The sequence below is a fragment of the Convolutriloba macropyga genome, chromosome 6 (genome assembly GCF_964194025.1).
Source record: "Convolutriloba macropyga chromosome 6, txConMacr16.3, whole genome shotgun sequence".
NCBI classification, from domain to species: domain Eukaryota; kingdom Metazoa; phylum Xenacoelomorpha; order Acoela; family Convolutidae; genus Convolutriloba; species Convolutriloba macropyga.
The window spans coordinates 50402697-50429582 of record NC_134473.1 but is presented as its reverse complement, the minus strand read 5'-3'; the positions used below and the strand labels follow the sequence as shown (position 1 = coordinate 50429582).

At 35.3% G+C, this 26886-nt stretch overlaps 2 protein-coding genes across 2 annotated transcripts in view; one reads left to right on the top strand and one right to left on the bottom strand.

Moving 5' to 3' along the window:
• Positions 1 to 26886, bottom strand: part of LOC142341737 (S phase cyclin A-associated protein in the endoplasmic reticulum-like) — a 636081-nt gene that overhangs the window by 40942 nt on the left and 568253 nt on the right. Inside the window, exons 24-25 of the mRNA XM_075392909.1 lie at positions 21860 to 22069; positions 21551 to 21656 (exon numbers count right to left, since the gene is read on the bottom strand). Coding sequence (XP_075249024.1) covers positions 21551 to 21656; positions 21860 to 22069 — 316 coding nt within the window. The remainder of the gene's footprint in view (positions 1 to 21550; positions 21657 to 21859; positions 22070 to 26886) is intronic.
• The window catches only part of LOC142341735 (26S proteasome regulatory subunit 10B), a 400468-nt gene that overhangs the window by 183427 nt on the left and 190155 nt on the right, over positions 1 to 26886 (top strand). The window lies entirely within an intron of this gene.

Below are 26886 nucleotides of genomic sequence, written 5' to 3'. Positions count from 1 at the left end.
GCAGTATGAATTGAAATTACATATTCGACTAATTGTTTAAGCATTGTCAGTAGTTCCACATTATCATAGTTTTAATTAATATTCATAGACCATTAATTATTTTTATAGCCTCTCCTTGTTATTCGATTTTCTTGCTGTCTCAAAATTTTTCCCCACCAATTTTTTCAAGTTTTCTTATTGGGTGAGCCGAGAAGAACTGACTGATTACTTTTAAAAAGCGATAAAAAAACTAAAACCGCATCTAAAAGCAGACTTTAAAAGCTTTCGCGAAAATATCAATTTCAATTAGTACTAATGAGCACTATAGTCAACACAAACAACATGCAACCTAGCTGCATTTCGCCTAATAATCAATAAATGTAATTGAAAAGCAATAAGCATTCAGGTGCACAAATTAAGATTGACAAAATGTCTTCGGACGAGAGAAGACGGGCGCAAAAGGCAATCAAAGACATCAAATCAGGCAAATTGATTCATTAACTTCTGATCACTTTCAAATTTTTAAAGTGCGTCGGCTAGCGGGATTCGTTCACGCGCGGGTGGCCAAGCGAGTATTAATCAGATGAAAACATCTTAAATATGCGCAACAGAATCAGTGGAGGGAAATCGGAGGGAAAGAGAAACAAATTTGGGAAGAATGTGGGGCTGAGCTGTAGTGTTGCTTTACTACACACAAGACAGCTTATCTCAATTTTCAGCAATCACTCAATTGACAGGAAGCAATCTACTAATTGTTCCCTTTAATTCTCAATACCGCAAATGAATTCCTACAATTTTACATGCAATTCAAGAGTCCGATCTCCTTTAGACATGACCACATTCACAGGCTCACAATTTAGAAAAATGATGTTTCTTGCTTTCTCCACAAAAACGAAATTTTTCAATAAACTAATAGCAAAGATTACAGATAAGACCAAATAAATATAAAATCTAGCAAGACAGATTTGAACGTTGCCACTCACAAATCTTTGCGGTAAGTAACTGATCTATGCATTTCGATTAGTAGGAGCAATGTTCAATTCCAAAATAAGAATTATAAAACTATGCTGCTAAAAGGGATGTCAAAAATCAGTCAATGATTAAGAGCGGATGAATTCATCTACAGAACTCCGGTGAAAACCCTTCCAAATTCTGAGAAAAACTGGCACACATCGCCTTTTTATTACTGAGGAATCATTGAAGCCATATCTAATTTTTGATGAAGAGGAGGAACAATAACTTAAAAGCACAACTATTTCAAACCAGCTTAAAATTTTCCATTTTATGCATTTGCTTTCACAAAATCGTAACAAAGAAACTACGATAAATGATTTAAAAGCGATTTAAAAAAGATCATGACCAAATTGACAATCGCAATTCTATTCATCCCTTTCAAACTGAAAATGTTAAAAAACTATTGTTCAAATATTCAAGATAAAGAACTGCCCATCAATCCATGAAATTGTCCCATCAAAACAGTTTTGGTGAATTGCATTCTAAGAGAATGGTTACCTCCGAGCGTTATCCCGTTTATGAGGACGAAAAGTCAAATGGGTCAGACGAGAAATTGGTCAAGCGAAATATCGCATAAAAAGATCACAGGGCTAATATTATTGCTACAAACTTTGTTTGAGTGCAATTAACCGACATCAATTGAAGAAGAAACTGAAAAAACTATCAAAACTGCATTCAATGATAACAAATGCTACCATCACTAGACGATGAAGCATACAAGGGGCGGGGTCCAAAGTTCCAAAGAATTGCTGTTCATATTAAGAAATTATGTCTCCCCAGCTGAATAGCATCCGCAGAGACTAGTAAAACTCTTTGTCAAGACAAAAAGTTTAATGACCAGATGATACATTGGTGGCACCAAACCATGCACTAAAAACACCAACTGGACTAAAATAATTGCTATCGACTTCGTTTATAATTAAAAATCAAGCATCTTTTCTCATATCAGTTGAGAAGCCCTATAACTAATGTTTTAATACATATGCGTCCTTCACTGACATGGAAAATATTTAAAGTGTCCTATAGCCGCCTTAAAGATAAATGTCATTTAGAGAACGAGGTAAGTCAATTCAGTTAAAAAACTATCACGCAATTCAACTCCTGTTCAGTTTTAATGTCGCAATGCATATGAAAAACAGTTAAGAGCGACATAAAAAGGTAAACAAAATAACTTTCTGGGCTTTGCGGTGTGATAAAAGGAAACCAAAAATAACCACCAGACGACGAAAAAAAAAGAAAAAAGTAGCTCAATATATCTACGCTCAACTTACAGCTATAAAACTTCCATTTAGAGCGCATTGATCATGTCGCTGAAAAGTTTGGAAAAGCAAAACTAACTAAAAACAGCCCATAGAAAAATCTCAAAAATGTCCGCCAAGAAAAAACACAGCGAACAAGTTTTAAAAACAAAGTATGCAATGAACTAATTGTTAACGAACGAATCCTAGGAAATTATCGAAATAAAGAGAATTACGGTATCAAAAATTACTTCATAGTTCATTAGTTTTAATTGAACAATTGAATCCATTCGCTTCTCTTGGTTAATCATTTGTACTTTCGACAATATTATCTTGCAAGACGATAACGTGTTTATAGCAGTCCACGCGAGAAACAATTCTGACATTTTAGCCGCTTTTATGGCATTGCTCTAGGTTACTGCGAATATAATAATATGGTTGGCTGTGTCAGTGATTCAGTACTTGACCAAAGACAATTATCAATCAATACGCTCAACTTTGGTTGAATTTGAATGCGAACATTGGTTGAATGTGAAAATCAGAATATGTAAGGCTGTTTAAATCCCAGTTTTTGTTTCAAATTAACCACCTTACCTCTACAGAATCGTTATTTATGTATATCGAAATGGTTTTCTCTCGCAGATAACTATGACTATGTAACATAAGCCGTATCCTTTTCAAATTTTACGATGAAAATTTGCTAAAATTTAACGTCAGAAAAACATGACTCTGTCAAATTAACTAGAGATAGAGCGTTGACGCGGACAAGCAACTGCTTTTTGACTGGCGGCTAAATATTCGATCAACAAGATTGACCCACGAATCCTAGAGCATTTGGAGAAATTCTACTGGAGGGGGAGAGAATTAAATTTGAGGAGTGTTAACCATTCGCCCCTACTCCACAAATGCCCATTGGCAACGAATACAATCGATAGTGCGGAACAACTTTTAATCCTCACCTCGCAATATTTAATCACACAGCCACAAAAAGTTGCGATCACTATAAAATAGGCCAGAGGCACAGATCAATAACTTTGAAAACTGAACTTCATATCCGTAAAACGCAATATCAGCAGAACTAAGCAAACATGCGCGAAAACATCTTAAACATCTCAGGCTGCAAATCAATCCAAGCACTCGGACAATTTGGTCGAATACCTGCCAAAAAGAAAAAGGATTAATTTCTTATCAACTCCGTTTTCTAGAGTAAACTTAACTGTTTCTTAGTACTTAACTGTAGTTGTTATTGCGGCTACCTAAACCGTGCGTTGTTTTCCCGTAACCATCATTTCAGAAAGTTGCAAACAATCACAATTTTGTGACAAAAACTTGGTTCTCCTATTAAAATTCACTTATGCTATCAAACATCTTTTCTTTCAATTTCGCCTATATTTCCCTCAAAACAAACTTTCCAAGCAGAACTGCATTTAAATTTCCTTAGCTCTCCCACAAAATGAGGTCAACTTGCGTATCATATCGAGGTCAACCGAGGGGGACATTAGATAGCTTAGCAAAGGTGTCTACAAAGCTCAAAGCTTTTTGTTCATGGAAGAATGCAACAACTTGATACGTATATCAATGGACTGAACAGATCTCATTTCCATCACTAGAGGCCTTAATCTGATACTACTGCATTATTTAAAGCTCTCATTTTTTCAGTGTGCAAAATACATGAACTAAAGATAAGGCAGGCTGCTATTTTTTTCAGCATTGCAAGACCGCAAATTGAACCATAAACTTGTAAAAGAATGAATTCATCAATTCGCCTCTCATCGTTGATCATTATTTCAATCCCTCCTATATCAACTACATTAAAAGATAGACGCGATTGAAAAGTTTATTATTATCAAACACTGATTACACCAAATTTTTAACATTTCACTAATTTGACTTAGTTCAAATGGCATTTATTTGATTTGACTTTCATTTAGCTAATTCAATTCAATTTAGCGTCCCATCCGACTTCGAATGGTTAACTTGCATGATCATACATCGTCTAGCAGAAAATTTATCCAAAATTTTGCAAGATAACCACTCATCTTGTTAGAATCTTGCAGACAACCATTCATCTTGCAAATATGCAACAAATGAAACATGATTAAACAAATAAGACAAAAACGTTATTTAACTTCTCTTTCCTTATAGTGAAGATTTACAACCAAGATAGCTTCAATCTTCTTTGTTCCCACGCAAACTAAAACATACCCGGCAGAAAATGCCAAAAAAATGCCGGAATATAGCCGCCGTTGATTCCCATAACCAAGATTGGGACTGGAAGAAAAACTAGCGAAAAACTGATTTTTGTGCAATCAATTTTAAAGTACGAACTATTTTGATGTCATTTTGGAGCTGAACATACTCCTGCTTCGTACTGAGACCACACAGGGTCTAGTGTCAATACCAATAAGCCTTAAAAATGGTAACTAAGAACAAAGTTCGAGTAACGGGCATCTAAAATCGGGCTTTTTGGGTTTATCGCGTTTTTATTTCTGATTTCGTTTTATAATACTGACTCTGTTCATTTTGAATTGCTTTGCTGAGCAACTGGTGTCTAAAACCACTTTGAGCAGAATGAGAAAAGAGTGAAACTAGCCTAGACAAGTCAAAAAGATTTTACGCATTATGTCCAAAAAGCGCAGACATTTTTGCGAAACACATTTTTGTTTGAAAAAACATAACAGGACAAGTACTAACGTTCAATTCAAAAGAAATTTTGATTGACTGAACAAATAACTAGTGGAAATTTAGTTCAAAGAATAAAACTAGGCATAGAATGAACTCTGAAAGGATTGGTAAAACCATTTTGAAAATTCACGCCAAAAAAAACAGTGAAAATCAAAGCGAAATTGCCGCATGTGAACAAAAAGCCACTAGCACGAAATCGAATTAATATTCAAACACCTTTTTCTCACTCCACTCGAAAATTAAAGCAAAAACTTTCACGCCGCAAATCCACCCGCTTTTTCGCTCCACTTCCTCTTTCAGCTTGACAGAAATCACTACTCCAATTTGACTTCAAAAATCATGAAAATGCGTGAACAGATATTTAAAAAAACAATACAGCGCCCGAATACAATTTAAATTCTTTAGAATTGAGAGAAGGTGAGGCGGCGATTAAATATCTAATAGTTTTAAATAATCATAAAATGAAAAAAACGAAACCGACTAACGTCGGCCTAATAGCTCTCAAACGACCGGCGAGCGGTGGCCTTCATAGGTAGTTAGCCACGGGGAGGGTGCAGTGGGGTTGGGGGCAACAGTTGGGGTCTTCAACCTCTAAGAAACGCCCTACACCATAAGTATAAGTCTCCAAAACAGTTTCTGTGAATAGCGTAATTAGAGATTAGTGAGCTCTAAAGCTATTAGAAAGGCTCTACGAGCACTTAATGCATGCTGGGCGCTACTTGTTTATAGTTTTTCATAACGAAAATTCAAATGGGTCAGACGAAAAATCGGTCAAAAGAAAAATCGCATTAAAAAAGACCGACAGGATAAATATAATTACTACAAACTTCGTTTGAGAGCAATTAATATGAACTATATATTGTTTCCTAAAATAAGAATCGGGTATTGCGAAAATGTTAAACATAGCCAGCAGATTGACGGGAAACAGCCGTAATAGCTTTGCAGATCTGCAGAACAAAAAAAAAACAGTTAAAAAGACTGACCAAAAAAGTCTTTTTTTTTCATTGAAGACATGCTAAATTTTGATTAAAAATCTCTAAGTTTTTTGCTGCCTCTATACTCTGCTCTCAAATAACCTTCATTTAGAGTGACACACACCCATTCGACCTTATCTCTTTGAGTTGAAGTAAATGAAGGTCAATTTCAAAGTGAGGAAGTCATTTTTGAGAGTGAGGTAAGTCAAGTGTGACCAAAAATTTAATCACGCGAAAGAACAAAAAAACTCGCTCCACTAAGAGTACAAAATGACGTCACGCACGCATTTCAGTTTAGAACGCATGAGCGGATGAACAAACAGCAGATTTCAAAACGTTGTAACGTAATATGGTCGTAACAAAAATCTTGACGACGAAATAAAAAAAATTATAGCAGGACAAGTCCTGAAATACAATCCACATATTGAATGAAAAACAGAATCATTTACATGATCAAAAGATCAATTGAACAATCCCAACCGGAAAAACAATATAGAATTTTTTAAAACTAAAACAATAAAAAAACAAACAAAATGGTCATTGTTAAATTTCTTGAAGCTTTTACCCTGAAGGGCAAATATGATACGATTCAATATACTTATCAACTCACGCACAAGCCTTGGTGGATTTATTATCCACCAACGGTAGATTAACTCCAGAAAAATTACAAATGCTTAAAAAAACAGGTGCAAAATTCAAAGAATATTTCTAAATTTCGCAATAAAAAAACCTTCAAACCATTTATTTCTCTCTGAAATTCTTGAAAAAACTTTAAAAGATCGTTAAACTCAGGGAAATTTACAAAACGATTACAAACTTTAACAAAGTCTTGCTAAAATTCCCAATAATAACATCTTCAGAACCATTTCATTGTCTGCAGAGACTATCGAGTATCTCTACTTCAAGCCTTAAATAGTTTCATTGGCTAAAACAACTCGATAAAATTTGCAAAATTTAATTTTTATCAAAAAATTGCAAAAACTCGTGTTATTAAAATATTGATAACCAATCCATTAACTCTAGATACTATGCAGTAACTTTTTATCAAACCCTAGAGGAGTTTCCTGGGCCCATGGTGACAGAAAAAATGGCTGTTGAAAAATTTTCCGAAAAGCTTAAAAACAGAAGCTTTTTTAAAAAGAAATGCTAAAATTCGCAAATTTAATTGAAAATTCTTTCATTGCCACTAGAAACGGTGTAGTAACCTATTATCAAACCCTAGAGGAGGTTCCTTGGTCATTGAGTCTGGAGAAGCCAAAAAATGACAAATTTTCAAAGAAGAATGCAAATATTTGTGTTATTAAAATGTTGAAAACCATTCCATTGCCATGAAAATTTGTCAGTAAATCACTATAAAATCCTATAAGAGGTTTCTTGGCACCTGGGGCTAGAAAAACTTAAATAATGACAATAAGAAATTTGTAAAAAAAAATTCAAGTTTTTATCAAAATAATTGCTAAAATTCATAATGTTAAAATATTTACAACTATTCTATTACATTTAAAAAATATGCAGTAACCTATTATTATACTCTAGAGGAGTTTCCGTGATACTTAGGGCTGAAAAACTCATATAAAATTGCACTTAGGGCTGAAAAAAATTAGTACAAAATTGCGCGTTTACGTTTTTAGTACCAAAACATATAGCTCTTAAAATGATCACAAAAAGTAATTATGTCTTGTAAAGACCTTTATAAACTTTTCAGAAACCTCAATTGTAGACTGGTGAAAAAAACCAGAGAAATTAAAAAACCGCGAAAAATTGCGACATTTTGGGCTCGAAAACTCCTAAACATGATCTTTACACCTTGAATTACGACCTGCCCAGTCGCTTCACCGCTCTAAGAACTTGAAGGACTACTAAACACGGCTAGGGCGTCTAATGAAACTTGATGCCCGCTGAGCTTTACCTGTTTATCCGTTTCTAAAGCCCGAAGTCAGGAAAAAAGGTGTGAAAACATCTTACAAAAATAAAAAAAGACAGAGCACCAATACAATCCAATTCTTGGATTGTAAAAAAACAAGAGAAGGCCAATAGTAACCCCTGGCTATCACTGTGCGGCTATTAAAGTATCAATATAAAATACTTCTTTTAATTATAAAATACAAAATATAACTTTTTCTAAAGAAACATCAGTTTCTTAAGAGACGTCTGACTCTAGGTTTTAGTAGTAAACTGTTCAAGTAACAAATGAGTTACATAACACGCTCAGTTTAAAAAAACTGCACATGAGCGTTGGGGATGGGGTGTAAAAGCTTTACACCTTTTAATCCGGGGAGGCCGAAACATAATTGAACCAAAAAATCAACTTGTGAGCTTTTATACGAAAGTCTTCGCATGCTTTCGTCAAAACGAAAAGCATTTACAACTGAAACTACTATTTAGAATAGTATGCTTATTTTAACAGAACTGTTTTTCCACGTGAAGTAAAAGCAGAGATAGCAGTGCAGTGACTACCTTCACATCGCATTAATCCAAAGACGCAAGTTATCATAACAAAGATTATATCGCTTCGAGTCTCTCCATTGAAACCTGGGGATATTTTACCCAAGAGCCATTGAGCCAAATTCCATGGCCAGGGTATCTATCTATCTCCTCCATCTCTATCTATCTTTCTACTTGCTATATATCGACATAAAGACGCGCGACGATTGGAGGGATTTTCATTCAACAGAATTTCTATTCAATCAGATAGGAACACAAGGTTGCAATAGAACGACAAGCAAACAACGACGAATTTGGTGATTTGATTTCATGGTTGGACTAAAGATTCATAAATAGTAAATTCTAGCATATATTATATATATACAAGACATTTCTTGTTTCAATTTTTTCATTCAACCTTTTGATCACAATTTTAAGTGCGGAAGAGAAAGAGTTGGAATTTTTCATACTTTTTATCAGTGTTTAAGTCATAATTAATGTGTGTCAAAAAGCTTTTCTCTCGTAATTAACCATTTACATCTCAGTTTCCAAAATAATTGTGTCGAGAGAAACTGCTGTATGTTTTTGTTTTCAAAACTATGCTAATAATAGTTTTCAATTTATTGAATTGTTTGGTACGACCTACTCCCCATCTCTACTTTTGGAACTTTTGTTAGGCTAAGTGACACATCGAATAATAGTGGAAGTCTCACTCTAAGGGGAAGAGAACGCGAGAAAGACAGAAAAAAGACGCCAAAGATAGAGACAGATTCCTGCTGCATGTTCAGATCAGCCATGGCCAGCACAGCCACGGAGCAGAAGCAGCAGTAAAAGAGGGAAGGGGAAATATCGCGAGAGGGGGAATGAGGGGGGAAGATAAATCGATAGTTGAGCGCTGAACGAAAAATCGATAGAGCGAGAGGAAAGGAACATAAAGGGTAGGATTTAAGACTTGCTTAACTCTTTTTTCCTTTCTCTCTTCTCCGTTATTTAAATGCAGACTGGAAAACAATTTCATTCCGAACTTATGCATCAGTTTTCATGCAATGACACATGTGCTCTGTTGCTGTTTATTTTTTTTCAAAAAATGAAATTTTCAAATTAATCGGAGAAATTGAATTAAACTTCTTAATTCTGATGGCAATAAATTTCCGCTAAAATTCATATCTTTCGAGAGGTATAGTAGTGGACACGAGTAATCACCAAACAGTTGGTAAGAAAAGCTTTTATCCGGTTTTTGAGGAAGGGAAGTCAAATGGGTCGGACGCAAAATCCGTAAAGCGAAAACTTGCATAAAATAGACCACAAGACTAATATAATTGCTACGAACTTCGTTTGAGAGCAATTAAAAATAGAAACAAAAAAGACTACTTTTTAATCTTTGCAAGTTTAAAAATCAAATGAAAAACATTAAAGTAGAATTTAAATACGCAGCGAATGATCAAAAACTTCTATCACTCAGAAAAATTTTACACACTTTCGCTTTGTAGGTTAAAACGCCGTCTGAACGAATAGCACTTCCCGTAAGTAAAACCAAAACTCTTTCGAACCGTAATTACAGCTATAATAAAACCGGATTTTCTCATTACAGCGCCACATAGTGGTATCCGCGATTTATTAAAAATCTTAAATATACGGGGATACATATTTTGCCACAGACAACTGATTTGGGGGGTATTTCCAAGGTTCTTAAGCAGTTTCAAAGTCTCATTAAAATTAACACCCACCACAAGTTAAGCCTGAGTGGAAAAGTAGCAGCTGAACAACAGCCCGAAAAATACATTTCTGCAAGTGGAACAGCAAAATTAGCACAAAATTCTGCTGTGCTCAATATTTAGAAGTTCCCTATATGAATTTTGTTTATATATATGTGGCGTAATGTATGAATGGGTGGGTGCAAGGATTGGAAAATTATCTCTAATATCTTAGAATTCAACAACAGATTGTGTTCATACATATGACTGACAAATTATTCCAACAAATGATGAGAAACATTATGACGGTCTCTAGTCATCTATTTAGTAAATTATGATGTTTATCATTGGAAATTGACAGACACTTGAGGTGAAGCAAATCTCTCGGCCCTAATGAACCTGTTGTCTTGAGTCCTAATTGAAAGCCACTCCGAGACTATTTCTAATCTGTCATGAGAGCCCTGCGAGATAATACGAAAACTAATAAGCTACATCTTCAAAACGCTATTTACACAATTAACATCGCTCTGCTGCGCGCTAACACAATTTGAGGGCATTTATCAACAATTGAACAGGTACTTACAGACAAATAAACAACACAAAACAACAAAAGATTGTGTTATGCGCTGTTGGAAACAAAAAGATTAAAAAGAAGAAGCGCGCAAAGCATGCGCGAAGCGAGGGCAGCAAAAACAAGGCCCTTCATTATGTTCTAAACACTTAAACACAAAGCAACGGCCACTACAGCTCCGAAGGAAGTCAAATTATTATCAGATCAAAAATCACAACAGCCCAACGAACAACAACTACAACTTCACTATTTATCGCTATTCCACAGAGTGCGTAGGTGTGAAAGAGAAAAAAGCAGGCAGCAAAAGAAGAATTCATGCACCAAACGCAAAAACAATCAAATGAAAATTAAACTAGCAGCAATTCTAACTATTCCCTCTGTATTAAGCATCAGCAACCTATACATGCCAAACATATTTACTAGTGCCCAAATAATCTTAAGATAACACAAATGTTTTATTTACACTTCTAGTTTGTGAATACTCGAACAGCACAAGTTGCTAACACAGGGAGGGTTTAGCAAAAACACGAATTGTTCCAGACATAGGTTTCATTTTCCTTATTTGACAAACTTGGCGTATATAAGTTCATTGTATGGGTAAGAATAAATTCTTCATAAAATTTGTATGTTAAGAACTCTGATTAGAATTTTCCGTCTGTATATGTGAACTATTCAAAAAGGACTCAAAACTTGAATTATTCAAAAAAAGATATCAAAACCAGAACAAGGATTCAAGGGTTGTCAAGGGTTGATAAATTGCTATTGATATTCACATTCAACTTATAGTGTAGACTGACTGAAAATGCTGCTTCGTTAGCCTTATTGCAACTGCTCAAGAAGGTGTAACTTAGCTTTTAGCTTAAGACAGCTTTTCAGGAGCACATTATACATTGAACAGTCCATTGTGGTATTCAATGTTTAAAAAAGCTATGCACGTTTATGATGATTTCAAGATTGAGCAAATTTTTGAGGTTATACCTTGCTTATTTTTTTTTAAAAAAATAATTTCAAAGGTACTTTTAACCCTTGTTATGATTTAAACACACACAATAACTAAGAATATTTTAAGTCAATAAATATTAAGTACTAACAAATTTATGCACTACGGCTAGAACAATTAGGGCAATCAAAATTATTTGGGAAAATTGATATTGAAGACAGCAAAATTATCCACTATTAACTACCCCACGTGTTCCTTCTCTCACAGTGGGAGCAATTTGGAAATTAATTTCTGCAAGGTTGTCATAACTTGATCGATGTCAACGGAGGCCAACATATAGGGACAAACAAAACTGTGGGGAATGAGTGAGGGGTGTATTATGATTGACGGAGGAGGATTGCCAAAATGTGTCAAATTGCGAGAGACGTAAATAGATGGACTGAACAAAAAAGAGGAAAGAGAAATAGGTACAAGTTAAGACTTTCTGTTCCCACAAAACCGGAATTGACCGCTGCGATCAATTCCTGGCAATCTTTCGATCTGATTTCATAAAGTTCAACGTTAGCTTTGATCTGATAAATCCATTTAAGGTAATAAATTTGATATAAAACCGTAAACGGCTTTAAAGACAGAAGAAATGATGAGGTACAGCACCCAAGGAAGTTTCAGTTCAACACAGACACTTAATTGTTCCAACCCTCCAAATTTATTTGCGGGTAGGAACTTTATAACATCCCCCACTTTTTGTTGAGCCAATTTTGGCCGATCGCATTTGCGGAGAGACAAATGTGGTACCTTTAGAAAGCTCTTGAAAAACTGGATCGATCACTGATGATATATTTGCAAATTCTTGTCACCAGGAAATATTACGGTTCAAATTTTTCGGAAACTTATTACCTCACTACAGTATTATAAATTTCACCAACTATATATACGATTAAGTTAACTACACTAAGCAGCATATTATATGAGAAACAAATTGTGAATTTCTTCTTTGTAGCTCCACTCCGTCATTTCAAAATAATGTCTAGTCTAGATCTATATTAGACAAGGTAGTGTCACTTTTAGTTCTAGGTGGGTAGTTAATAGGAGTTTGTCAAATAAAGGAAAATCGACAGATCAAACAGCTCAGGCTCCTTTTTTAATTTCGAGAAAAAAATTAATCAGTTTTTTCATAGTTTTTCTTTTTCTCCACTGATTTTCGGTTGTTGGTTAAGAACTATTACTTTGTAATGGCACAAGGTCTGTAACTGGGGCTGCATAACGTACTGAGGGGTACAAGTTGAAAAGATCCAAATTTTAATATTTTCGGAAACTTTCAAACATAGCCGGCATATTGCCAAAAAATAGCGGCGATAGACGCTTGTGGCCTTCCATGAATTGAACCACCAGTCCTTTAATAGATCACTAGATTTTTTGGGTTAGATTCGGACTGTCAATTTTATGACACATACGGTCTATAAGGAAAACGCCCTAAAGAAGCTTTTTCAAAATTGATATCCGAAATCAAAAACTCCTGACTAATACTCAAGAATTAGGGCATATAAGTTTGGCACTACTTAGATGAGATGCGCACTATTGATCTTTAACTAGTAAATGTTAAAATTTAAAGTTCCATAAGTGAGTTCAGATTTTAATTTTTGTGTGAGGTAAGTCACGCAATTGACCTAAAAGCAGAACAAATGACGTCACGCACAAAATTTAAATGACGTCACGTAAAATTTTAACTGCCAAGCAAGCAGTAGAAGTCACTGAAGTCACTGCAAAAGTCAATTCCAAGAAGTCAGACCGTAAGAATCATCAATGAATCAGCATCTCTACTTGCAAGCCTAGTGTGCTACCCATTTACACCAACTGGTCTTACGCTCTCCAACTTATAAGTTCCTCAAGGCTTCATTTCTCCAGCCAAGTATACGTTGAACAAGTAGAGCTTCTGGTCAAGCTCATCTTATGCACAATTTGCACTAGGTTGTTCTCTATCAACCTTCTAACATTTTACATAGGTTCACAAAAGCACAAAAGACCCCCTTTCTACTTACCTTGGACCAATCGAACAAAAAATAACCGACTAGCGTTGGACGAATTGCTCCAATACGACTGGCGAGGGTCGGCTGCGTACTTCGTCAGTAGCCAACTACGGTTTAGGGAGGCTAGCTTAATGGAGGGGCATAGGGTGAGCCGGGCGCACAGTAAGTATGTGGGGGGCTTCCTTGGGCTACTGGTGGAACGTTGTGCAGGGCGCGGGGGACTTATTAGGGGCGAGGGGCTGAAGTGGGGGTCAAACTCTAAGAACTGTACCTCACACAATATGTCTCAGAACAGCTTCGTTGAATCGGGTACGTAGAAACTAGTAGTACAAAAGGATCTAGGAGAACTTAATGCTCTCCTAGCGTTACCAGTTAATCCAGTCATCAAAAAGGTCTGACGAAAATTAAAAAGTTATATAGTACTTCCAGCTGTCTTAAAAGTAGGAAGGAAATACACCTTTTCTCGTCTTCTCTTTCGAAGAAGAAAGTGATTTGATCAATTTCGATGTTCACATAAGCAAAAATTGATTTCATAATAGAAGAACTTATGTTAAATTATCTTGGTTTCTATGATCAAGTCTTAATCTTAAAGTTTCAAAAGGTGAACGGTAATGGCAACGAAATACGACGAAAATTCAACGATCTTGGACACAAGTGTGATTTCTCTACCTGCTTTTGTAATACGAGGACGGTCTAATTCAATCCTTGTTATACCTCTCATAATGTTCCATGACGGATTGGAACATTATGTGCGAACGCACGTTAGCAGTCCACCTTGTTGGCTAGCGGAAAGCTAAGCGAAATTGAGATGGACTCTTTTATGTATTACCTGAAAATATGACTTCCCTTTTGCTCGTATTACAGCTTTCTCTTTCGGTTTTTTGTTTTGACATAACTTTTTTTCACCTTACAGTCAAACGCCAACATCAAGCATAATCAGGATTTCCGCAAAAGCGAATAAAATCATCTTAAAATTACATATATTGACGAAGTTGATGATGCGCATTAACATGACCCTTTAAACGAAAATCATTACTAGTTTTTTTTCATAATCAGCAATTAAAAGTGTAGATTTTTTTCAATGTCTACACAAATGAAAAAGTCAGTAATTAATCACTAAAATCAATAAAAGCTGCAGAGATTTAACATATATCACATTCTCCCAAAACTATGATCAGACAAATCTCACCACCTCAGCAGTACTTACCCCCTGCAATATCTCCCTTATAAATTTAGGGCGACATAAAGCAAGCTGAACGTAAGTCTGAGTCGTTTTCTCAGTGGAGACAAGCGACAAGTGTGCAGCAGCAAATCACTCGAATGCTCCTCTCAAGTGGAATTCAATTTAGACATTCCCTCCAAGTGGCCATTGTGTTCTAAGTTGCATCACTCTTCAAACCTCCAAACAGTTTCAACAGAGCACTCACAACCCACTCAAAAGCAGCCAAGAGAGCAAAATGCATCAAACACTTGAGCAGCACACTGCACACGAGGCAGAGAGAGAGAGAGAGAGAGAGAGAGAGAGAGAGAGAGAGAGAGAGAGAGAGAGAGAGAGAGAGAGAGAGAGAGAGGGAGAGAAACTGGGATCGAGACAAAGGAAAACAGTTTAAGAGTCAGGACCAATTGGACAAGCAAAATGAAATAGCAATATAAATGCACAAAAAAGCGTTTATAATGTTGATGTCACCAAGAGCAATTATGTTCTATTTATGCAGGACATTCTGATTGCTTATAACACAAACACATGCTCAATTCTAATGTATTAGAAGAAAATAACCTCCAAAACTCTACAAAACACCCAATAAAATCTACCCCAACAATTACCCCGAAAAGGAAAAAAACGTTAAAAACAGCTTCAAAAGAAAAAACTAACTCCTCCAAAGGTTCATTCGAAAAACCAATTCACAAAATTAAGAAGAATGACTAATTACTGCTAGAACGAATGTTTTGCCGCTCATTTTGAATTCCAGAGACAAAGAAAAGAATTGAGAATACTCACTAACAAAATAGGCTTAAGATGGAACAGAATAAACAAATAGATTTACATTTTTGAAAATAATCTTAAATGGTACATCAGGTTAAAACAAGATCATAAATCCCTAAACTTGAGATAACACAAACAACTTCTGCTACTTTCGGGACATTGATTTTCTGAAGATTTGAAAACGATACAAGGACATTTTAGGGCTGAAAATCAACAACATAACTGACAAACTGCCGAAAACAGCCACCACTAACACCAACGACCGACGTTGGTATTGAAACAGCTTGGAGACAAAAGACAAAAAATAGTGTCAAAAAGTGCTCTAGTTTGGTCCGCAGATTCATTAGATTCAATAAATATGCAAAGTTCAGCTTCTATATCGAAGGACCATAAGCTTAAAACTAACAGCAATCAGCAGCATACTGTAACCAACTTTGATAATTAAGGCACTTTAAACTAAGTCTTAGTACCAGCGTTTATTGTTTATCCCTTAAAGGTATTAAAGACCTTAAAGGTATTCAAGTAAACTTGCACAATGAATTAATTTTCATTCAGTTGAAATACTTGAGGAAGTAGGTCAGAAATTAAACGTGAAAATTTTTAACTTGTGAAACGGAAAACGTGACCGAAAGGTAAAAAGAATTAAAAAACAGCGGGACAATGTCAGCCAAGCAGACAAACATAGTATTAGAGGACAATTAATAGGATTCAAGTGTATATACTTTTCTGACCAGCGTGTTGAACACTGAGATTCACTAGAAATTCTAGCGTCAATATCTTCAAATCAAAACTATTGTTATAATTTATGCATAGCAGCTCAAAAAGTAATGACTACATGAGTTTCAAAAGTTGCTCCAAAATGCTCACCTGTTTATCCCGTTTAGAAAACTCAAAGTCATGCAAAAAGTGAGCCAAACGTACAAACATAGCCGGCAAATTGCCGGAAAATAGCCGCAATTGATCCGCTTGACGCATATTGGGACTGAAACAGAAAAACAAAAACTACGAGATGGAAATTGACAGAATTTTTCTGTCAATTTCTGTCAGAAAAAGTATTTTTTCTGTCAGAAAAAGTATTTTTTCATTTGCTGTGCAAATTCTGCATATTCGGTTAGATTCTAAAATTCCACCAAATTTAGCTTTTAAACTGAACGCTATTAAGCATAATTCTAATGCCAGCTAGCAATCGCATTAATGAACATTGATAACCTGATGCACTATGACTTAATGAACGGGCTTTATATGGTTATCCTGTTTCTATCGATCATTTGATTTTGCTCCTTTGAATTGGACCGTATTCACTTCATTGCGTAATTCAATGCCTGAAAGAAACAATGAGTGAGGTTATAAAACTTTTGTTGAACCAAAAATCTGATCAAAAGGTAAGTCGAATTTTAAAAAAAGACAGCGCTAAAATAATAGCCGCTGAGAGATTAGCCGCTTATCATAAGATTAACTTTCTTATAACAACAGAGTTTCTGGATTCAAGCAATTTAGGTTAAGCAAAGAGCAAGAAATCAAGCGAGAAAAATCGCTTAAAAGTCAAGGGAAAGAATCTTCTGGAACAAATGTAAAACGAAAAAGAGCGCCATACGATGAAACAAGAGCACCACAATAGAGCTACACACAACTTACGAGCTTCGAAATATAAACAAAGCCGGCAGATTGCCCAAACAGAATAACGTGATGTAGAACATAAATAGCAACAGATTCGGATTTGAACTGATTCAGTGACCGCCATTTTGAAGTTATTTTTTGAAAAATTCAATTTTAATTTGCTCGTCATGCTTTTTTATTATACAGGAGTCCTATATTGACCTTTAAATGGGATAGGAGTGATGATCTCCAGTGACCTTAATTAGCTGTCATTTAGAGAGCGAGGTAGGCTAGTCAGGTCAAACCATTTGTCACACAGTTCAGCTTAAAACTCACCGCCACCTAGTTGAAGATAACATTGCACGCACATAAAATAGTAAAAGAGCAGTGAAATCGGGGCATGAAAAGATCAAATCTGCTCCTATGAAGCTTGCGGCATGAAAAACTACAAAAACAACGCCAAAACAAAAACCAAGATCACCACAACATAGCTATAATCAGCTTACAGCTTTGCAGCTGTAAGAAGATACCCGGCCGATCACCCAAATGTAAGCGCGATGGAATCGAAGTTCCGAAAATGAACATAGATAGTTTTCTTACAAAAAACCAAAAGCCCGAGTAGTTAGGCTTATTATTCCTTCTAAATTAAAAGATAGAGGGACTAGTATCAAAAACATAACCAATAGATTAGCGGAAAATATCCGCAGATGATTCCATAACCACGATTGGAATTGAAAGAAAAAATTTAATTAATTTTTGTAAAAACATTTTTTAAGTGCAAACTAGTTTGATATGGGTTAGCAGTTGAACATATTCCTGTTTCTAGAGGATACATGGGCTAATACTAATAAGCATTAGAGATCTAAATTAGGCTTTATGGGTTTATACCGATTCTATTTCTGAACTTAGTTTTTAATACTGACTCTGTTAATTTCAAATTGCTTTGGTGAGCAACTGCCGTTTAAAAGCACTTTGAGCAGAATGAGAGAAGAGTGAAACTAGCCTCGAGAAGTCAAAAAGATTTTGGACAAAATATCCAAAAAGTAAAAAATGGGAGCGTTATAATAGCCGGCTGAGGGCGGCTATTTACCAATAAGCATTATAAGCATTGTTTACATAAATGATTTGAAAACCAACAGCCCACGCTCGAACTTCATTTTCTATGCTGATGATACTGCAGTTTACACAAAATCAAATAAAGCAAATGCTTGTCGGGAACATCAAAAGATCTTATCTCAAACAGAAAACTGGCTTAAAATGAACAAACTTACACTGAACACGGATAAAAGTAAAACCATAACGTTTAAGACTAAGCATGACAGAAATGATGTCTTTACAATGAACGGAAAGCGCCTTGAAAATCTAAATTCTTTAAGTTACTTGGGCATAACGATTGAAAAAAAAATTATGTTTTAGAGAACACTCGAAACGAGTAGAAGAGAAATTGGTACAATTTTGCGGACTTTTCTATAAATTGAGAAAAATTTTAAATCGCAGCCAATTGATCAAGATTTTCAACACTTATATTAAACCAGTGGTTCAATACGGGATTCTAGTCTATGGGACTGCCAGTAAAGCTACAATGCAGAAAATCGATGCAAAAATTAATAGAATACTGAGAGTAATCTTCGTTTTTCGAAAGTTTGACTCAGTTTCTCTCATCAGAGAGAAATACAAAGTTTTTTAGGCCCAGGAGCTTCATCTGTACGAAGTTTTCAAAGACGTGAAAATTGCATCATGGACATAAATCACTTCATTACACAAAATGAACTGTCAAAACTGTGCTCAAGCGAAAAACGAGTTAAAACTGTCCCCCTTAATTCATCTTTTACCGAAAACAGTCTGTCAAATAAAATCCGAAAACTCTTAAACGATTTTCTCAAACTGGATTCTAATTTTGTAACAAAAGTGAAAAATTTGAGCGGTGCTCCGTTAAATAATTTTGCTCACGAAAAGCTAGAAAACTATTTTTTACTGAAAGAGCAACTCACTAGGTTAATTTATGGCTTAAATTAGAAACCTTATTCATCAAAAATTGTGACCAATTTGAAATCATTTTAATACTAACTTTCCTTTCTTTTCTCGCTATCACTTTAATTTTGATTTCCACTAAATAACTTTTAAAATAAATAACATGAAATTTCTCTTCCGACTATGAGATGCCTGAAAACGGACCTTATGGTCAAATGGCGATCTTTTTCTTGCTCTTTTTTATATGTATTGATCAACTGTGTAAGTGCTCTATTTATTCTGTAAAGACACCTGTAAACAATTTATTATTATTATTATTAGAATTGGTAATCAAAGCCAAGTTAAAAAAGATTAAGTAACGAGCATCTAAAACTGGACTCTGCGCATATTTTAAAAGCAGCTGCTGCTTCAAAACGCTTTGAGCAGCATAAGTTGGAAAACTCGCCAAAAGAGAAACTAGCTTAAACATTTCACGTAAAATTTCCGTGTCAAAAATTGGTACAGCAAAACAGGTTTTTGATTGACGAAGTAAAAGGAGACTAACGAACCTTTACCTGTTTACTCCGTGTTAGAGCTTAAAAATAGCATAAAAACAGTAGGACTAATATAATGGAGATGGGGGTGCATAGAAGATCATGTTCCATCTACAAAAAATATCTTCGGACCATGAAGCTCAGCTTCCTTCGCAGCTTTGGCGAACCATACACTTAGAGCTCACTACTATGACTCTAGGGAAGCTACACAGCGACCTAATACACCCGGGTCTTGCCAGTTTCTCCCGGTTCTTTTACTCATAGTTAATACTCTCAAGCGAGCTAATGTGTATTCATTCTGGAACAAAAACAGTCGAGCAAAAATTGTGCATAGGAAGACACAACTACCATGATTGCTTCAAATGTTGCTCGAGAGCAATCAAAAACTTTCTACAAATGGGGAAAACTGACTGAACGAGAAATCTAGTCGTTGAGTAATGCAGTCGCGCATCTGCTAAGCAAAAGAAAACCTGTTAAAAATTGCACCGATTTCTCTCAAACTACTGCCATCACACCTTAGACTTGTAAGCATTCTTCAAAGGTGTGAAGCGGATGAATTAGAGTTAAAATGGACAATATTAAATAAATAAACATACCCGGCAGATTGCTGGAAATTAGCCGCCGTTGATTCCCACAACCATGATTGGGATTGAAAGAGAAAATAAGTGAAAAAGACTCTTGTACAAACAATTTTAAAGTGCAAACTATTTTGATGTAATTTTGGAGTTGAACATACTCTCGTTTCACAGTGAGACCACACAGGGGCTAATATCAATGCCAATAAGCATTACAGAGGGTAACTAAGAACAAAAATCGAGTTTACGTGCATCTAAAATTGGGCTTTATGGCTTTATCCCCTTACCATTTCTAATTTCGTTTTCTGATACTGACTTTTTTCATTTTGAATTGCTTTGCTGAGCAACTGTTGTCTAAAAGCTAGCCTAGAGAAGTCAAAAAAATTTTCACGCAATATGTTGAACAAGCTGTGAACTAAGGTAAAGCGAAAAATTTTTTATTGAACAAAGTAAAAAAAAAACATAGGACAAGTCCTGACGTACGATTCAAAGAATTTTTTGACTAAACAAAAAACTAGACCTGGAACAGACCATGGTGAATTGGCAAAACAATCTCCAAAAAATCAGATAATTTAAAAAAATTGAAAATCAAAGTCAAAATGCCACATATGAACAAAAAACCGCTAGCAAGAAAGAAGAATTTGGTTCAAACAAAAAACTACGCTTAGAAAGAACTGTGAATGGATTGGGAAAATTATTTAGAAACAATCCGGCTCAAAAAATTTAAAACAACAGTAAAAAAACAGTGAAATTGCCGCATGTGAACAAAACCAACTAGCCAGAAAGCGATTTTTGTTCACACACCGTTTTCTCACTCTACTTTAAAATTGGAGTGAAAAAAAATTCACGCCGCAAAACCACTCGCATTTTCGCTCCACTTCCTGTTTCGGCGTGATCAAAATCACTTCTCCAATTTGGCTTCAAAAATCATGTGAGGACAGATCTTAAAAAAAGATAGCGCCCCAATACAATTCAAATTCTTTGAATTGTAAAAAAAGAGGAGCGTTATAATAGCCGACTGAGAAGCCGAGCGGCTATTAGAAATAGGTAAAGGAAATATTTTTGCCACTTCTTAAATATTCCTGGCTGCGAAATGCCCCCAATTTTTGGTCCTTGCGCTGCAGATCACGCATCAAAGGCTGCAGAAAATGTCTTTCGACAGGAAGTCAACTCGGTCATGAAATTGTGCAGAAATACAAGTATATAAATTGGTGCAAAAATTACAAACGAGGCTTAGTTGCTCGAAGAAACTGATCACAATGAACACAGATTGTTACAGGTTGTTACCGAATGATTAACAATACCATATTTTTCGATATCAGACCCTTGAAGTATTGAAACATACCTGTGCTACAGAGGTGTCCAACAGCGCGACTATGTTGATGAAGGACAATGTGGAGGTGGCTAGCCTCATCACGTGTTCCGGAGGCACCATGGCACCTGTCAAGTTTCTAAATAAATAAATCTTGTTAACCGACTTTATGTCAATTCCAATGGCTACTCCCACCTGTTATTAGGCTGCATGAACCATAAAAACCCGCAGCGTATATGTTTCTGAACACTGTCTAATGAAAACAAAAACCTTGTTCACCGGGTACTTTGTTCACAAATGAAGCATATACCATAAGAGGTACACCAGAACATCAATAAATACCTGTTCACGTCATAGGCAACATCCGTGGCAGCGACTCCACCACTGCTACTTGACAATGTTGGAGCACTGCTCTGTTGCTGTTGCACCACATCCGAGTGAAGTAGTGTGCCATAGAGAAGAGAGACAGAACCCAGCAGTTCCGTTGATTTGAGAGTTGCAACTAGGAATGTGAAGTCATCGCCCACACGCTCTGTCACCAACTGTCCCAGCCTGTGTAAAGGCACACTTTTACTATTACTAGCATGCCGCAAAAGAATCTCAAGAAAATCGTGAAAAGGAATAGAAGGTTCAAAAGAATTTAAAGATTTGTGTGTCACCAAATAGGGCTCGAACCCCTGCCCCTCGTTAAACAGCCATAGGTCTTACCACTTACGCTACTGATGCGTATTGTTTGCGTCTATTACCCTATTTAGCAGCAACTTTTCAACGTCTTTTCTGTCTTTGTTATGTTGCATGTTTAAGGAGCGCTAAGACTTGTGCAGTTAATGAGCTTCTACATGGTAGCACAGCGCGTCTCGAAACGCATGTACTACGCGTGCATGTTTAAGGAGCGTTAATTTCTTAGTTGGCGTGAATGGTCAGTTTAATAATTAGCACGTCTAGTATGCAACATTTATCAAATAGTAGCACAAAAAAAGAGCATTACAAACAATTGACTAGGCAAAAGCAAACGCGTTAAAAAAACTACTGAAACATAGCTGGCGGATTGGCAGAATATAGCCGCCATATCTTAACCTTAAGAGATCTGCAGTCTCAAAAAGATAAACATACCCGGCAGATTGCCGGAAAATAGCCGCCGTTGATTCCAATAAGCATGATTGGGATTGAAAGAATAGATATTGACAAAAAAATATTTTTGTACAAAAACATTTTTTAAGTCCGATTTATTTTGATGGAATTTCGTAGTTGAACATGCTTCTGTTTCTTAGAGAGAAGCTACAGGGGCTACCATCAATACCAATAAACATTAGAGTTGGCAACTAAGACTTAAAGGAACGACGTTCAAATAGCGGGCATCCAAAATTGGACTCTATGGAATTATCCCGTTTCTATTTCTGACTTCAATTTTTATACTGACTGTGTTCATTTTGAATTGCTTTGCTGAGCAACTGATGTTCAAAATCACTTTTAGCAGAATGAGAGAAGAGAGAAACTAGCCTAGAGAAGTCAAAAAGATTTCACGCAAAATGTTGAAAAAGCGGCAAAATGAGGTAAAGCGAAACAATTTTTTGTTCGAAGAAAAAAATAGGAGCACTATAATAGCCGGCTGAGAAGATGAGGGCGGCTATTAATAAAAAACAGACCGGAAAAGACATTTTCAATTCTGAGCTGCTATATTTTGAATAACAATATGTAAAACCTATTGCTGCTTCTATTAGCGGCTCTAATAACCCTCAACTAGCAGGCCCGCAAAAGCATCACAAGGAAATCATTTGAAAGAAAAGATAGAAGGTTAAAAAATCAGATTTTTTTGCACCACCTGGGGCTGGAACCTATGCCCCTCGTTCAAAAGCAATAGGTATTACGTTTCGTTACCGATGTTTTCGGTTTGTGTAAATTACCCTCTGTGCCAACAATTTTTTGTCCAACCACGTTTTTTGCTTAACCATTTTGCATATTTAAGCAGCGCTGAAACCTGTACAGATAACGATATTCTACATGGTGGCATAGTGTAACTCATGTTCTACGTTAGGCTGCATGTTTAAGGAGCGTTTGTTACCTGCGATGATACGGAACTTAAACATGCGAAAAAGAAAAGAGAGACAGAGAGAGGAAAGAAACGGAAAAGACAGAGAAAGAGAGAAAACGAAAGCAGAAAAAAGGAACAGGAAAGAGACAAACAACAGAAAGAAACGGAGAGAAAATAGAAAAAAACAGAAAAGAAAAATGAAACACAAAAAAGACAAATGAAAGAGGGAAAAGCGAAAAAGAAACGAAAAGAAGAAAACCAAGAAAGAAAAGAAATAGAAACGAAAGAGTACAGACAGAGAAAAGAAATCGAGAAACGAAAGACAGAAATAAAAGAAAAGCAAAAAAAGAAAAAACAAAACAAAAAATAGAAAAACGAGAGAAAAGGAGAGAAAACAGAAAAAATAAATGCAGATAAAGAACAGGAAAAAAGAGAGAAAAAAAATAGAAACAAGAGAGAAAAGGCACAGAGAAAAGAAAAATAGAAAAGAAGAGAAAAGAAAAGAGAAAAGAGAAGAGAGAAAAGCAAGACAGAAAATAGACGAAGAAACAGAGAAGTAAGGCAGAAAATAAAACGCAAGAGAAAGGAAAACAGAAAGGAAAGAGAAAAGAACAAAAACCTAAAGAAGAAACGAAAGAGAGGAACCAAAGAAAGGCAAAAAAGAACAGAAGAGAAAAAGAGAAAAGAATGAGAAAAATTAGAAAAGGAAACAAAAAAGAGAAAGGCAGAAAAAAGAACAAAAAAAGAGAAAAGAAACTAAAGAGAAAAGTAAGGAAGAGAAACGAGCAGAAAAGAAAGAGGAAAAAAGAGAAGACAGAAACGAAAGACAGAAAAGAGAGAAAAGCGAAGAAATAGAAAAACAAGTGAGAAAAAAGAAAGGAAAGAGAAAAGCAGGAGATAAAAAGAAAGAAAAGAGAAAAGACAGCGAAAAGAAGGAGAGAAACGAAATAGAAAAGAGACTAAAAAGAAATACCGAAATGAAAGAGAAAAACAATAGAAAAGGACAGAACAAAAACAGAACAGAAAAGCAGACAAATGAAAAAGAAAAAACAAAAATTAAGAGAAACGGAGAAATGAAAGCGAACGAGAAAAGATAGTGAAAAGAAAATCAGAAAAGAAAAGAAGGAGAAAACTGAAAAAGAAAAAGAGGCAGAAAGAAGAAGGCTGAAAAGAAAAAAAGAAATAAAGAGAAAAGAAGGACGAAAACGAAGGAGAGTAAAGGAAGAGAAAAGCCAGACAGAAAAGAAAGAGACAAAAGGAAGAAGAGTGGCAGAGAAAAAAGAGAAAAGCAAGAGATAATGAAATAACAGAAAGGAAAAAGAAAATAACAAAGAACTAAAGAAAAAACCTAAAAGAGGAACAAAAGAGAAGAATGGGAGAGAAAGGTAAAAAACGAAAAGAAAGGAAAAACAGAGCATAGAAGGTGAAAAAAGGAGAAAGTAAAAAAACAAAAGAAAAGAAAGGCAGCAAAACAAAAAAGGCAAAAGCGAAAAGAACACAAAATAAAGAGGGAAAAGAAACCAAAGAGCAAAGAAACGAAAGACAGGAAAGAGAAAACAAAGAGAGTAAAGAAAAAAAGAAAGCAAAGAAAGAGCAAAGAATAAGATAAAAAGACTTACGAAAACGAACAAGAAAAAAAAGTGAAAAGAAGAGAAAAAGAGAGAAAAAAGGCAGAAAAAACAGAAAGGCAGCGAAACGAAAGAAAATACAAAGATAAAGAGAGCAGAGAAAGCAAGAAAAGCAAATCAGAAAAGAACAGAATCGAGAAAGAAGAAAAGCAAGAGAGAAAGGCCGACAGAAAAGACAGAACAGAAAGAGAACAAGAAACGATACAGAGAAAAGACAGAAACGAAAAATAGAGAAAGAAAAAGAAAAGCAAGAAAATGCAGAAGAAACTCAGAACAGAAAGAGAAAAGCAAGAGAAAGAAAACGGAAAGGAAAGCGAAAAGAACAAAAAATTCAAGAAAAAACGAAAGAGAAGAACAGAAGAGAAATGCATTAGAAAGAAAGGCAAAAAAGAACAGAAAAAAAAGAATAAAAAGAAAAAACAAAGAAACAAAAAAGAAAAGAAAAAGAAAGGCAGAAAAGAAAAAGATAGAAAGAAAAGAAAACAATAAAAAGAAAGGCCTAGGAGATAAAAAAGAAATAAAGAAACAGAATAGAAGCACGAAAACGAAGGAGAGTAAAGGAAGAGAAAAGCCAGACAGAAAAGAAAGAGACAAAACGAAGAAGAGGGGCAGAAAAGAAAGCACAGAAAGGAGAAAGAAAATAACAGAAAACTAAAGAAAAAACCTAAAAGAGGAACAAAAGAAAAGAATGGGAGAGAAAGGTAAAAAACGAAAAGAGAAAAACAAAGAGCATAGAAGGTGAAAAAAGGAGAAAGTAAACAAACAAAAGAGAAGAAAGGCAGCAAAACAAGAAAGGCAAAAGAGAAAAGAACACAAAATAAAGAGCGAAAAGAAACAGAAGAGCAAAGAAATACAGAAACGAAAGACAGGAATGAGAAAACCAAGAGAGTAAAGAAAAAGAAAAGAAAGAGCAAAGAAAGAGCAAAGGAGAACAAAGGAGAGAAAAGGCACCGAAAAAAGCAAAAGAGAAAAGAAGAGAAAAGAGAGAAGAGAAAAGAGAGAAGAGACAAGAGAAAAAAAGGAGAGAAAAAAGACACGTAAAAAGCAGACAAGAAACGATACAGAGAAAAGAGAAACGAAAGAAAGAAGAATGAAAAAGGAAGGCAGAAAAAAAGAAAAAAGAAAAACAGAAAAGAAGAACAAAAAAGAGGAAAGAAAGAGAGAGACAACAGAGACGAAAACGACAGAGAAAAAAAGAGAGAAAAGCAAGACAGAAAATAGACGGAGAAAAAAACAGAGAAGTAAGGCAGAAAAGAAAACGCAAGAGAAAGGATAAACAGAAAGGAAAGAAAAGAACAAAAACCTAAAGAAAAAACGAAAGAGGAACCAAAGAAAGGCAAAAGAGAACAGAAGAGAAAAAGAGAAAAGAATGAGAAAAGATTAGAAAAGGAAACAAAAAACAGAAAGGCAGAAAAAAGAACAGAAAAAAAAGAAAAGAAACTAAAGAGAAAAGTAAGGAAGAGAAACGAGCAGAAAAGAAAGAGGAAAAAAAGAGAAGACAGAAACGAAAGACAGAAAAAAGAGAAAAGCGAAGAAATAGAAAACAAGTGAGAAAAAAGAAAAGAAAGAGAAAAGCAGGAGATAAAAAGAAACAAAGAAAAGAGAAAAGACAGCGAAAAGAAGAGAGAAACGAAATAGAAAAGAGACTAAAAAAATACCGAAATGAAAGAGAAAAACAATAGAAAAGGACAGAACAAAGACAGAACAGA